Raw genomic sequence first — 14,479 nt, 5'->3', positions numbered from 1 at the left:
CCATTGTCGCTTCGGTTTAGGGTTAGATTTACATAAAATGACATCCCTAACCAAACCCAACTCTAACCCTAACGCCAGGCGACATATAAAAAAATAAATCAGAAAAAATAGTATAAACCAATATATAAAGTGACATTCTAATGCAAGCACCAAATCTAACCCTAAACCGAAGCGACAATGGTAAGAAAATAGGACAAAACAGTTGAGTAACCAATACGTGATAATCACACGAAAACAGGAATTCGTTATACGATCACGAAAAAACACGAAATTTTGTGATAATAGCACGAATAAAGAATCAAAAAAATACGTGACTATATCACGAAACTTTGTGAGACTGGGTAGCAAGAAACATGGCAGCTCACATCTTCCATGTAAGGGGACCCGTGGTGTATGTAGATAAAAACAGCTCATTCTAAGGTAATAAACACATAACAGTTTATTGTGTAAGGTCTTTATATATGGAAAGTATTTTTTGACTTTTTAAAATAAATAAATTAAATTATAAAATAATTAATTAAATTATAAAATAAAAAATAAAATCGCAAAATATGTCCCAAATTTGAAAATGAAATGCTAAAATAAAAATTAAAACATTATATTAAATTAAAAAACATATATTTAAAAAACAGAACATAAAATTAAAACTGAACTTACATTTTAATTTTGTCCCTATTATTGCTTGGGCATGAAAAAAAGCCTTTTAAAAAATTTATTTATAGATTTCTTTTCAAGCTTGCCTTTTTATTTTAATATTGTCAGTCTTGACTCAAGATTATATTGAAAATGAAATGTCAAATCATCAATTTAATTTAATTTTTCAATTTGGCCGGAATGATGCTTCATCACGTTAAAAATGAAAATGAAATTATTTAATATAATGTTTTAATTTTTATTTTAGCATTTCATTTTCAAATTTGGGACATATTTTGCGATTTTATTTTTTAATTTAATTAATTATTTTATCATTTAATTAATTAATTTAAAAAAGTCCAAAAATACCTTCCATATAATACACAACTGATACCATAGTTATGTATATAATAGTGCAAATCTGTCATTAGAACCTTCTAAAAGTTACACACTGCACCTTTAAGTGCACCTTAATATTTGGTATACAATGATTTTACAATGATTTACAAAGTCATTTTTGAAATATGATTATCACTATCAACACTATGTTTTTGAGAGGTTATTTAATTTGACTTTCAATACTACAGGTACACCTTACTAGGGTTGTACACTCTAAAAATGCTGGGTTATTTTCAACGCAGTGTTGGGTCAAAAAAGGAAAAACACAACCCAGGTTATTTTGGTTAGCTAATCTTTAATTAGTGTTAACAAATACAAGTGTATTGTAAAATACTTTTGTAAAGTAGTGTTACCAAACTTTCTGTACTATTAATACAGAATATGTACAGATTTTAAACATGCAACCCTTAACAAATAACTATTTATAGTTTCCAAATTCAGCTGAGGCGTACCATAAATATCTTCTTAATCTTTTCTCTGTCCTAGTTAAATTTCACACAGTTCTCTACTGAACTCGTAAGGGTTTCCCCAGAGATCTTCTTGTTCCTCACAAATGACAATTGACACTGGGAGGGGTGAGTCCAGAAGTCTGACTTTCCTCTCTGACGCAGTGTACCGGCCAAAAATGCTCTTTAATTCTTAGAAGAGTTTGCCAGTTATCCAATTAAAGGGTTATCTCTCCATTTAGTTGCCTGATCTTTAGCTTTAAGCCCCTTGTCATCTACAGTCAATCCCAGCGCAGTGTTGAACAACAGACGCTTTATAGACCACAGATACTGTCTCTGAGAAAACATCTCCAGGTTCTTTGAGGAGTTATGGGTGCTCATGGATCCAGCCTGGATGAGGTCTTGGCTGAAGATATGCATCACTGGTATAACAAGTTCATGAGGGAATCACCATCTGGTCTCATCACACTCTTTGAACTGAAGACCATGCTTCAGATGCAGGGAATGACTGAAGAGGCCAACAGTTATGTGGACCAAGTGTTTGTCACCTTTGACATGGACGGGGTGAGAGAAACTCTTGAGTTTATTTGTTATGATCAATTCATTGTTTGGGTGCTATATTTAGGGATATGCTAAATGATCTTAGCAGACTTGACATGTAATGATGAACATGTTGTTAAAATGTAACCTTGATATATTTAATATTGACCAAGGAAAGTCATGTCAAAGATTAAAATCAAAGTGAAATTAAATTTTGATGCTCCTAATCTCATCATTAGATTATGAGACTTTAGCCCAAATATGGTCACAATATTTGTATATTATTATTTATGTCTAATTGTAATTTATTGTTTTTCTCCGCCAGGATGGGTATATAGATTTTGTGGAATATATCGCAGCTGTAAGTCTTTTATTGAAAGGAGAGATAAACCAGAAACTGAAGTGGTACTTCAAACTCTTTGATCAGGATGGAAACGGCAAGATTGACAGAGACGAAATGGAGACAATATTCAAAGTAAAGCACCCATTTTGCTTTTTCACAGTAATCCGTTTGCTCCGGTGGCTTGTCAAAGGTTATGTTTTAAATAGCTTGCTGGAGTAGAGATTAGTCTTGGGAAAGTCTTGCATGTAATCCTAACCTAAATCCTTCATTGCCCTTTGCTTACCTGCCTCATTTACAAAATGCAGTTTGTATATTACATTACCTGTCAAATTCAGATTCATTTAGATCTAATCTCTGTCTGTCTTTATAGGACAAATCAAGGATGTGATCTTATGCATTTATACTTTGTGTTTAATATACCTACTATTTCAAAATCTCAAATCTGTATAAACGTGCATTTTTATCTAAGTTTCAAATAGTGACTGTCGAGGCAGAAAGTCGTAGTTTTTATATTCTCATCAAACATTTTGAACAGTTTACTGTATTAAGATTAAATGATTTTTAGCATCTGATGTCACTGGCATTACTAGGCTATACATATCTTTAAGATAACATTTAAAGGACATTCCACTTTTTTTTGAAAATATGCTCATTTTCCAACATTTGATTTTTACCGTTTTGGAATCCATTCAGCTGATCTCCAGGTCTGGCGCTACCACTTTTAGCATAGCTTAGCACAATCCATTTAATCTGAGTAGACCATTAGCATCGCGCTAAAAAATAACCAAAGAGTTTTGATATTTTTTCTATTTAAAACTTGACTCTTCTGTACCCGCTAGTGTTTTTTTCTCTTTTTGAGATGGCACCACAAGCCGTCGCTCGGTGGCAGAGTGCAGGGATCGAGAGGGTACATAAGGCTCTATAAGTAAGTGAAGGTATGGGTGACCCAGTAGTGGTTTTAAAGGCCAGGAGCAGAGCCTTCAATTTGATGCGAGCTGCTATAGGAAGCCAGTGTAACTTGACAAAGAGAGGAGTGACGTGCGCCCTCTTTGGCTCATTAAAGACCACTATTGCCACTGCGTTCTGAATCATCTGTAGGGGTTTGGTTGTGCAGGCTGGAAGCCCTGCCAGCAGCTCATTGCAGTCGTCCAGCCTGGACAGGACAAGAGCTTGGATCAGGACGTGTGTGGCATGCTCATTTAGGAAAGGTGTAATTTCCTAATATTGTAAAGAAATGAATCTACAAGAGCGAGCGGTGCTGGCAACATGCTCCGTGAAGCTAAGCCAATCATCAATGACCACTCCCAGGTTTTTTGGCCATCCTGGAAGGCGTGATGGTCGAGGAACCTAGCTGAATGGAAAGGTTGTGTTGAATCTTGGGTAGTAGTTCTGTCTTCGCATGGTTAAGCAGGTGATGGAGATCCTTCATCCAGAGTGAGATGTCCCTCGGGCATGCCGAGATGTGGGCAGAAATGGTGGGATCATCAGGGTGGAACAACAAGTGGAGTTGAGTGTCGTCTGCATAGCAGTGGTAGGAAAAGCCATGTTTTCGAATGACAGAGCCCAGGGATGTCATGTATATCGAAAAGAGCAGCGGTCCAAGCACAGAGCCTTGAGGCACCCCGGTATCAAGACGTTGACGTTGGAAGACCTCACCTCTCCAGGATACCCGAAATGACCTATCTGAGAGGTACGACTTGAACCATAGAAGTGCTGTGTCAGAGACACCCATAGACATGAGGGTAGACAGGAGGATGCTGTGATTGACCATGTCAAAAGCTGCAGATAGATCCAGTAAGATCAGCACAGAAGATTTGGAGGCTGCCCTTGCCTGCTTTAAGGCTTCAATGACTGAGAGCAGTCTCAGTGGAGTGACCGCTTTTAAAACCAAACTGATTGCTATCCAGGAGGTTATTTTGGGTGAAGAAAGAGAAGAGCTGGTTGAACACAATGCGTTCAAGAGTCTTGGCAATGAAGGGAAGAAGAGAAACGGGTCTGTAGTTCTCTGGCATAGCAGGATTGAGTGTGGGTTTCTTCAGCAGCGGGGCTATACGAGGCTCTTTAAATGCTACGGGGAAGGTGCTAGTGGAGAGGGATTAATGGATAATGTGAGTGAGAGCAGGGATAACTGACGGAGAGATGGCCTGAAGGAGATGGGTGGGTATGGGATCTAGCAGGCAGGTAGTCGGATGGTTAGAAGTCAAGACCTTGGAAATATCTGCTTCGGATAGGAGAGAGAAGGAGGGGAGGGAGCATGTCTCAGAGGTTTAAGTATGCGCAAGAAGCGCATGCTTCTGAGCTGAAACTTTCCTGACACATTCTAGGCACACATGAGACTTATATCTAACTGTAAAAATGGGCATAATATTTTGAAAATTCATTAAATAAAACTTAAATTGATTCAGAAAACATTCAGTATAAAAATATACAGACTATACCAGGGTCCCTCAAATCTTACCCTGGAGGGCCGGAGCACTGCAGAGTTTAGCTCCAACCCTGATCAAACACACCTGAGCAAGCTAATCAAGGTCTTCATGATCACTAGAAAATCACAGGTGGGTACGTTTGATTAGGATTGGACCTAAACTCTGTAGTGTTCCGGCCCTCCAGGGTAAGATTTGGGGAACCCTGGACTATACACTATATTTTTTATTTTTGGAGCTTGACAGCCCCTGTTCACTATTTATCCTTAATATGTACAGAAGTAGCATAAATATTTTGCTAAATTGATAACTTTCGTGTTTATGTAAACCAGAAAAGAATGACAAGCAAACAGCTCAGCTATTAGTGAGTAAATTATGAATGAATATTTTAATTTAAGGCGAAATATAATGAAGTCTTAGGGGCGGTTTTGCAGACAGGTCATATCCTAAAATGCATGTTTGAGCTGCCTTAATTAAAAGAAAAACACACACCTTGTACTGACATATCTTAAAGCAACACTATGTAGTTTTTTTACCTTTAAATAATGTCTCTAAAATTATTTCAGTGATAGAACAACTTTTAACTGGACAAATTGTACTGTTGCTGCAACCTGAGCAGCCTCCTAGCTGCTACAAGCACACTCTGAAAGTGGCGGTGGAGGGTAGGAAACACAGCCCCGCCCCTCCCCCTGCCTGCAGAAGAGTGTCTGATACCAGGCACTGTTGCGCTTTTCAACCACATGAGGGAGCTGTAAGTCATTTTTACATGGAAACTACATAGTGTTGCTTTAACATATCAATGTCATTTAGCTCAAGTTGCACACCAGTATTGTTTTTTGTAACATATATACTTAAATGTCCTAATACAACTAAGGCCTGCTGCTGGATTAATCTAAACCCTGTGTGGGAAATTGCCCCTTAAAGTCTATTTCTTTTTATTTATCTTCATTCAGGCCATCCAGGACATCACCCGCAGTTATGACATCACTCCAGATGATATTGTCAATCTGATCTATGAGAGAATTGATGTCCACAATGAAGGTGAGAACTATCACATATTATAAAAAAGTCATATAGCAGAATTTTGTGTTTAATCTTAAAGTGTTTGTGAATTCAAATTCTTCTTGATCTTTTGACAGTTAAGAGGTTGCTATACTAAATATACTATCCTGTACGTTTTCAAACTATGACTATGACATCATAGTAAGGTGAAAGAGCGCCTCTGCAGGAGCAACTCCACAACTTTTTAAAGAATTACAACATGCAAATTCCACACATGCAGCGACGGGCACATTAAGACTTTTTACATATGCAACACTGTTAACCAATAATAGCAGTGGGCGGCTACTTCCAAGTCCTCCATGTGACACACCCACAAATACTTTTTCCTATAAGGCCTATTCAGTTTTTAGGTAAAAAATATTTTTAACGCTATTACTGGATCACAGAGAACTAATATAATGACCGCTTTTAAACATTTACATTATAATAATTGTTAATCTGTAGTTCAATTATTAGGATTGAATTGATTCAGCTTTTTAGGTTTCTAATATTGACTTGAATGACCGTATGTTATTAATGAATTTGTCAGGTGAGTTGACATTGGAGGAGTTCATCACAGGAGCTAAAGAACATCCGGATATCATGGAGATGCTTACCAAAATGATGGACCTTACACACGTCCTGGAGATTATAGTCAATGGACAGAAAAAAAAGAAATTGACTAATGTGTCATGATTCATCTCCTTGCCATGAAAAGATGACCGCACGGTGGCTTTAAAGCAAAGCTAAAAGTTACTTTCAGAATTTGAGAGGTGGGCATGAGCAATGAACCCATATCTGTGCCTCTGTTTGTTTAATAAGGGGAGATCTTTGTCCTGTACCTCTGTACACCTACTGTACGCCAATTTCATTCATACTGGTAGAAACAACAGAAGAAGAGTCAAACTTTGATTTATGGATTATTCATATTCTGGGGTATGATTTTATTCATTTTCATGCATCAAAAGTATTCAGACACTTAAGCCACACTTGCAAGTTAGTGAATGCCATTGCGTTAGATAAAACTAATTTATTTTCACACAAAAAAAAACTTGTGCATGCAAAAGACCACTGGAAGACAGGCCAATCTCAACATAACACTGACTGTGACGTTGCCCCCAACTTTATATTACACATTAATTACAATGTTGTTACAATGCTATTAACAAAGTTGTGACTGCTGAGTTAGCGCTATATGCTAGTTAATGCTATATGCTAGCGTTTAGGCTGAAGATCTACTGTTGACTTTACTGTTACATATTGCAGGTCCATACTGAAAAAACACAAACACACCACTCAGAAACATCTCAGAAAAATCTGAATCTTCATCCGATACATAAAGTCTGTTTGCACACACATAGAGCTACTGAACTGAACTGCTCTTAGAAAACAATCAGAGCATGTAAATGAACATTTAAAACCATCTCTGGATAATTTTTGCTCTTAATAAAGCCACAAACCTTCGATGTAGATATCAGAGAACAATTTAACAGATCATTACAATGCATTCTTTGGCACCTTTAAAAGTGTTTTCCACACAAGATTTTATGAACGTTCATAATTTTCATGTGCTTTTCCTCAAAATGCATTGACATTCATATATTCTAAGTGTTGCTTAAGTGTCCTTTTGTGTCCTCTGTATATGAAGGTGCCAGTCAGTGTTAAGAATATAATTGTACAGTTTTTTTTGTACAGAATTAATCTTCATATTGACTTTAAATATTCTGTGCAAAATGTAATATAGATTCAAATATAGATTGTAACCATTTGTATGAATAAACATTTGCTGCTTTCACTCCTTTTTGTTTTTGATTAAATAAGCCTTATTTTTAAGGTAATGAAATTATGTGAGCATTCAGGCCAGGCCTGTCATTTTAATAGTTAAGTTATTGCGATAGCACAACATATTCAACCAGCAGGTCCTATATTTGATTCACACACTGTTTAAACATTTGGTTATATTTTCAGATTATATTTTACAATTTTCTCTGTTTTGTTTTATTAAATAAATGCATTACACAACTCGATAGAAAAATACAGACAATTCCAAACATATAAACAAAGATGAAAATCTAATACCATATGTTGGCCAAAGAACAATGCAAAAATATATTTTATTTTGAAATCAAAATTGAAGGCTGCCATCTTGTGGCAAGGATGATTGTAACAGTGTTTAAACATTAAATGAACATCTTAAAGACCCAATGTCTGAACACCATTAAACCAAATTTGAAATAAATTGCATTGCCTCTAGTCATTGTGTCTGTTCGCATCAAGGTCATCTTGTATATGCCGGTTTTCACATAAAATATAAATAAAAAGACAATTTTGGCATTTAAGTTGGTTAACCAAATTTTGTAATCTCTGTCAAGTCAACAACTGTCTTTAGAAATAATGTTCCTCACTATTATGCAACTGGCCAAAGCTAACTAGTAAGTAGTTTAATAGCTGTAATCTAAAATTTAGCCTACTGAGTTTACTTCAATAGGAGATAAAATGCAGGGAACAGTGCATTATTTTTATTGGTTTTATTGACAGGTGATGTAGAGCCTAACATGTTTATTTTTTATCTGAACTCTTTTACATACTTATAGTTACATCACAATGCTACATCAATATTTACTTTATCAGATCTATGTGATTATTCATCTCAATGGCAGTAGATCAGCTGGCACTTTTTCTGAATCTGTGCATGTCTTTCTTATTTTGTTATCGAAGCTTAAATTTTATCATGCTTTATTGTATACAATGTTTTTCTGCAGGCAGTGCAATTACTTTTTGGTTTGGGATGAATGTTATGTATACATTTATTGTGAGTTTATGTACCTTACTATTAAGTTTTGTTGTTTTATTAAGTTTTTATTGCACTGAGCTTTAAAAATCAGATGTGTTTTACTGAATGGCTAATGGTAAGAAAAATATGCAAGACTATCCTGAACTGTGATGTAAAAAACAGTAAATTACAAATATTTATATTTTATTTTTATCATCAATAAATGACTGGGTAACACTTTACAATAAGGTTATATTAGTAAACATTAGTTAATGCATTAACTAACATGAACAATATAGTTTTTCAACATTCATTTTTGTTAATGTCAGTTCAGTTGTTGACATTATTTCATGGTGCATTAATTTACGATGCTTGATTTTAGAAATGTATTAGAAATGAACATGAACTAAGATGCTATAGTAGTATTGTTACATGTTAGCTGCATTAACTAATTGTTAACAAATGCAACCTTATTGTATAAAGTGTTACCAATGACTGTCTTTTAATGGTTCACCAAACCAGTTATGCCATCTACCAGCCAGAGCCAAGTGCCAAACCAGTCAAACTTTGACCTCTTGCATTTGTCCATCTAAAAGATATGTCCTCATTTTCCTTGAACCGATTTCAGTTTTATTTCATCAGAGAAATTGTGCAAATAGACTGAGCGCGGTTTCCCCACAGTAATGATCTTGTACAGTCTGATTGTGTTAATGGCCTCTACATGTGCCATATGTATTCATCAGAGCCAATCCAAACAGATACGACCTTAAAAGTCTGCACTGTAAATGTTTAATCGCAAATCATCTTTTACTTTATTTATAGTCTGTCAAAACTGCAAAAACTTATATTTGAAAATAACAGGTGCTTATTGAAACTATTCAAGCTGCTCAACTGATGTTATTCATTTTTAAATAGCAAATGCAGTACAATACATTTTTCCATTGTCTGATGTAATGTATGTTTTTTTTTACAATGCATAAACATTTTGGGGTCAGTGTCCTGCAATAAACTGACTGCCAGAATGTCACGCTGTGAAGAAATAATCTTTTGGGAGCAGCAAGTCTTGGCTGGACAGATAAAATATACCTCCATAATCAAAGCCAGATCAAGCGAACATGTTGCATAACCGACCGGCCCACTAGACAGGCTATATAAAGGCAGACTTTCTCACTGGACCTTCCACTGCATCCAGGTCCCGGCCACTACAACATCTTATCAAGCAACCATGCAGTCTGCCGATGCAAAGCTGAACAGAAACTCCCTGTTGCTGGCACTGAGGTGCTACAGCGCAGCAGTTCACAACATGGAGCAGACGGTCCTGCTTCCCAGCCTCCTGAGAGACGTGCCGTACGACGACGGCGATGATCTGCACTGCGAGGCTGCCGAAAACAGCAGAGATCTCTATGAGAACTACCTACAGCTAAAAGCCATCAGGAACACAGTGGAGTGCGGGCTCATCCCTCACGATGACGCCAAGGGTAAGAGTCACGCAGCCCTGTACAAAGGCCTGGAGCCCCTGATGGAGGCCGACCCAGAGGTGCTGTTTCATTTCCATCTCAGAGGCCTGTTTACAGTCATGGCTAACCTCACGAAGAAGTCTCAGAGCCTGACGAAGAAATACTTGGGCATCATTGGGGTCAGCCGTTAGGAAACTGCTGCTGAAGATTAACATCTCGAGGATTTTGTCTTTATCAGAAAAATTTATCCGGAACGCGGTTTACATTTTCACGCACTTTTTAAATGTGACATGCAGGAAAATGTATGAAATTATATAAAGTCATTTTTGCACTTTATTCAACTGAAAATTGCGTTCCTGAAGCTCAATTGGTAAAGCATTGCGTTGGCGGCGCAAAGGTCATGGGTTTAATCCCCAGGGAACACAGATACTAGAAATGAAGACTGAATTCACTGTAAGATGCTTTGGCTGAAGGTGTCTGCCAGATGCATAAATGTAAAGAAATCCTATTCCTGATGTAGTATTAATGTTGGCAATATCTGTAAATGAAAATGTCTAAATTTGCCAAGTCTGAAAAACTGCCTTTGCACATGTAAAATTACTAATTCTTAAACAGGCACCTGCTTATGAACTTCTGTTAATAAATAAGCTTCAAATTACATATTTGTGGCTCATTTGCAGTCCATATAGGACACAATAAAAGGAAGCATGTATATCATTTTTTTTTTTAGTTTTTATAAGTTATTTAAAGGGGACATATCATGAAAATCTGACTTTTTTCATGTTTAAGTGCTATAATTTGGGTCCCCTATTGGTAAACTTTTCTCTGCAAACATATGAAAAAATAGGTCATTGAAATCTAACTCCCCTTGTGATGTCAGGAAACAATACCGCCCCTTAATCTGCACTATCCAACCACAACACTGGCATTTAGTGCAGAGATCAGCTCATTTGCATTTTAAAGGACACACGCAAAAACGGGACATTTTTGCTCACACCTACAAAGTGGGAATTTTAACATGCTATAATAAATTATCTATATGGTATTTTGAGCTAAACCTTAACATATGGACTCTGGAGACACCACAGATTTATTTTACATCTAAAAAAGTTGGTGAAATGTCCCCTTTAACACTTTTGGGTCCTTTCGAAGCTGAGGTGGTCACCATCCGCTCCCATTGTAACCCCCAAAACCACATTTCAAACAAAATCTGCAGTTGGGTTCTGAAGAACAACAAAAGACTTTGAGTGGGTGGTTTCCCAGACAGAGATTACTTTAACCCAGGACTAGGCCTTAGTTTAATTAGGAAATATAACTAGTTTTAACAAACATGCCTTACTAAAAACATCACTGATGTGCATTCCGAGGCAAAACAAAGGGCACTGATGTATTTTAAGATATGTCAGTGCAAATTGTTTTCAGTTTGGACAGCTTTTAAATTTTAGTCTAGGACTAGTCTAATCCCTGTCCAGGAAACTTAAGTACATAATTAAATTTTTAGGTGAACTATCCCTTAAATCTATATTTGTAAAATAACATTAACGGGATAGTTCACTTTAAAATGAAAATTCTGTCATCATTTCCTCATCCTCATGTTGTCCTAAATCTGTATGAATTTCTTTTTTCTGATGAACACAAAAGAAGATATTTTGAGAAATGATGGTAAACACACAGCAGTAAGTGACCATTGACTTCCATAGTAGGAATATGATGGAAAAAATATGATGGAATTTAATGGTACCCGTCAACTGTGTGCTTACCATCATTTATCAATAATATTTTCTTAGTCATTTATCACAATACTTACAAAATATTTTTTCCTACTGTGGAAGTCAATAGTCACTTAAGGCTGTGCGTTTACCGGAAGAATTAAATGTTTAATATAAAAGTAAACCAAGAGCAACGCGAGTAATGTGGCCTTAGTCATAAATGTGACCCAGCTAAAGTAAAGTTTAAGAGATGCACTGTTTTCAACATAAAACGCATACAGAACGTTCAGTATATTCTTGATATCTTTAATATTGACTGAGTAAGGTCATGATGACTGAAGTCAAACTTTTATCCTGATCTCATCATTATTATGAGACTGTATTGTGGATTTCACACAGACAGGGTCACAGTTATAGATATATTTATTTGAAGTTTGTATATTCTGATTTGTTGTCTGGTGACATAAACAGAAGATTATCTGACCTATATTAGGCTTCTTGTAAGATACCAAATAGATTTGTGGCAAACAAATGATATTTTTTTGTGGAGCCGACCTTTATACTGTGCCATTCAAAAACGATGATCAGAAACATTTGATGTGTCAATCATCACAACATGTATAGGGAAATGCTCAAGATAAATAGAGAATACTGATGTTTTTTTTTTTAAATAGTTTAATGAAACATTGAGGACAAAACATTAACCAACATAAGAGTATTTATAACAGTTGTTGTAATGGTTGTTGAACCAGATTTCCAAAAGTAATCTTCATATTTCTTCTTACAACCACATCCATTTAACGGATTGGATGAAATGGCTCCACAATTTCGGCGAATGTCTTTTTTTCTGGTTAAAAAAAGTGAAGTAAAAAAGTCAGGTGAAACACACTTTTTAAGGTGTTACGTTCATGCTAACAAGACTTTTAAATTTCCAAATACTTTTACCTTGCTCTGGAAAGTTTTCAGGATGGTGCCTGATGTACTCATTCATATCCCTGTCCAGCCTGGCATATGTGTAATTTTCATATTTTGTCAGATGATATCCAATAAACCATCCAACGGTTATAAACAGTGCTTGACGGTGAACACCTGTAAAATAAGAAGCAACTCAAAACCCTTACCAAAAGACAACATAATAAATAATACATTGTATAGTGAAGCAAAACTGTAAAAGTGACATAATGCAAAGTGTGTCTGGACGAATAATACAACGATAATCCCATGTTTCGAATATATAACATAATAATACTATATAAACTGACAACGTCATGGTTATCATAAACTATACATACATTACCACGTTGTTTTTGTACAGTACAATTTCGCAAAACTCTATGTACTCGACCAGGGCAGCATTAACGTTAGCTTGTCAACTTGCATTCACAATACTATCATATAAGCTGCAGAATATATTAGTTGTATTGAATTGAATGTACTTCAGGTTTAGTTGTGCTTGTACCTGCTTTGAGCGCGGGCCTGCGGTTCAAATTGTTGTGAAACATCGCGGTCGCCCATCCGCACAGCCCGAGCCATACTGAGTTTCTGTTCACGAGCCCCGGAGGAGGCAGAACCTTTGCCTCGTCCGGCATAAGACCCATGTTTCCAAATTACAAACTCTCCCAAAGTCAGGACAAACCAGACAGTTAGCTGTCCATATCACCTCCTGAAGGAAATCAAGGGCAATGTTTAGCAGGAAGTGGAAATGGTCCGGTGGGAAACACGTAAAGTGCATCGAACGTTCCGGACAGCTCTTGCATTTTGTCTGATTTGTCTTTCCTGTGTTTTATTTATATAATTTTGGGTAGAATAAGTCAAGATAAAATGAATTTTCAATAAAGTTTTAAGTGATCACATTTAAAGAAGAATATGGTTTCTGAACATATGAACATACGCCAACAAACTGGATTTGTATAATATATGCAACCATCGGATTATAATTTGATAAGATTATAAAAATTTGCAAAGATTGTAACACCCACCAATCACAAAACAATATTTTATTTGATTTACAACTAACCTAGGACTTCCCTTGAGCCGCTTCTTAAACAGAAGGCTGCATCCTCCGTTGCATTTGAAGGCTCCATACGTCATCAAGCCTGATTTATTTAAAGCGTAACTAAACCCCTGGTTAGAGCCTGACTCCACCCACTGGCAATATTTGAAAAATGCAAGAAAAGTGGGCAGATCCCAAGGAGATAGAGGGGACGAACTAATGGTGCGTTCCAGGCAGGTTTTTAAACCCGTGAGTTACGACTTCAAAACCACGACTCACGACCCTATGCGTTCCAGGCAGCCTGTAACTCGTGTTTTTACAACCTTCTACCGGTGAAAGTGCACTGGAACGGCAGTCAAACCCGTGACTTCCCACCCGTGAACTCGTACTAGATCGATCTACTCCCAGTTCAAAGTCGTGAGTCGTGGTTTTGAAGTCGTGAGTTACGGGTTACAGGTTGCCTGGAACGCAGCATAAGTGTGTGGTGAGATCGTAACAAGGGCGTGGTGATCTTGAACCTGCTTACGTCACGAGTCATTTTTTGGACCCACCATCCAATAGGAAAATTCAACTGCAGTAGCCACCGTTCAACCTGAAGAGGGCAGCACTCAGACGTTTTTACACCATATATTGTAGTATTGAAACACTTTACATCCAAATGTCAAAAAACTTACTAAAATCAATGAACAGCACTAATAAAGCCATTCTTACAGTTCATTAAC

The 14,479-nt window shown here is 36.6% G+C and overlaps 3 protein-coding genes across 3 annotated transcripts; 2 read left to right on the top strand and 1 right to left on the bottom strand.

Annotated features, from left to right (window-relative positions):
- The first annotated feature begins 1,523 nt into the window (after window positions 1-1,523).
- guca1c (guanylate cyclase activator 1C) lies at window positions 1,524-7,608 on the top strand. The gene is made up of 4 exons (XM_065280177.1): window positions 1,524-2,042; window positions 2,344-2,493; window positions 5,738-5,825; window positions 6,376-7,608. The coding sequence occupies exons 1-4, from the start codon at window positions 1,848-1,850 to the stop codon at window positions 6,519-6,521; spliced, it is 579 nt and encodes a 192-aa protein (XP_065136249.1). The 5' UTR covers window positions 1,524-1,847; the 3' UTR covers window positions 6,522-7,608.
- A 2,163-nt stretch (window positions 7,609-9,771) lies between these two features.
- Window positions 9,772-10,713, top strand: thrsp (thyroid hormone responsive). Its single transcript, XM_065281634.2, has one exon. It carries the CDS (start codon window positions 9,824-9,826, stop codon window positions 10,244-10,246), a length of 423 nt encoding a protein of 140 aa, XP_065137706.1. The 5' UTR covers window positions 9,772-9,823; the 3' UTR covers window positions 10,247-10,713.
- Window positions 10,714-12,436: 1,723 nt separating this feature from the next.
- On the bottom strand, window positions 12,437-13,480 carry ndufc2 (NADH:ubiquinone oxidoreductase subunit C2). Its single transcript, XM_065280176.2, has 3 exons — window positions 13,224-13,480; window positions 12,710-12,853; window positions 12,437-12,611 (listed from the first exon to the last, which is right to left on the bottom strand). The coding sequence occupies exons 1-3, from the start codon at window positions 13,360-13,362 to the stop codon at window positions 12,562-12,564; spliced, it is 333 nt and encodes a 110-aa protein (XP_065136248.1). The 5' UTR covers window positions 13,363-13,480; the 3' UTR covers window positions 12,437-12,561.
- Window positions 13,481-14,479: the final 999 nt, after the last annotated feature.

Source organism: Paramisgurnus dabryanus, chromosome 8 (assembly GCF_030506205.2).
Source record: "Paramisgurnus dabryanus chromosome 8, PD_genome_1.1, whole genome shotgun sequence".
Taxonomy (NCBI): Eukaryota; Metazoa; Chordata; class Actinopteri; order Cypriniformes; family Cobitidae; genus Paramisgurnus; species Paramisgurnus dabryanus.
Note: the sequence above shows the minus strand (reverse complement) of the source record. Positions and strands in the feature narration are given on the sequence as shown.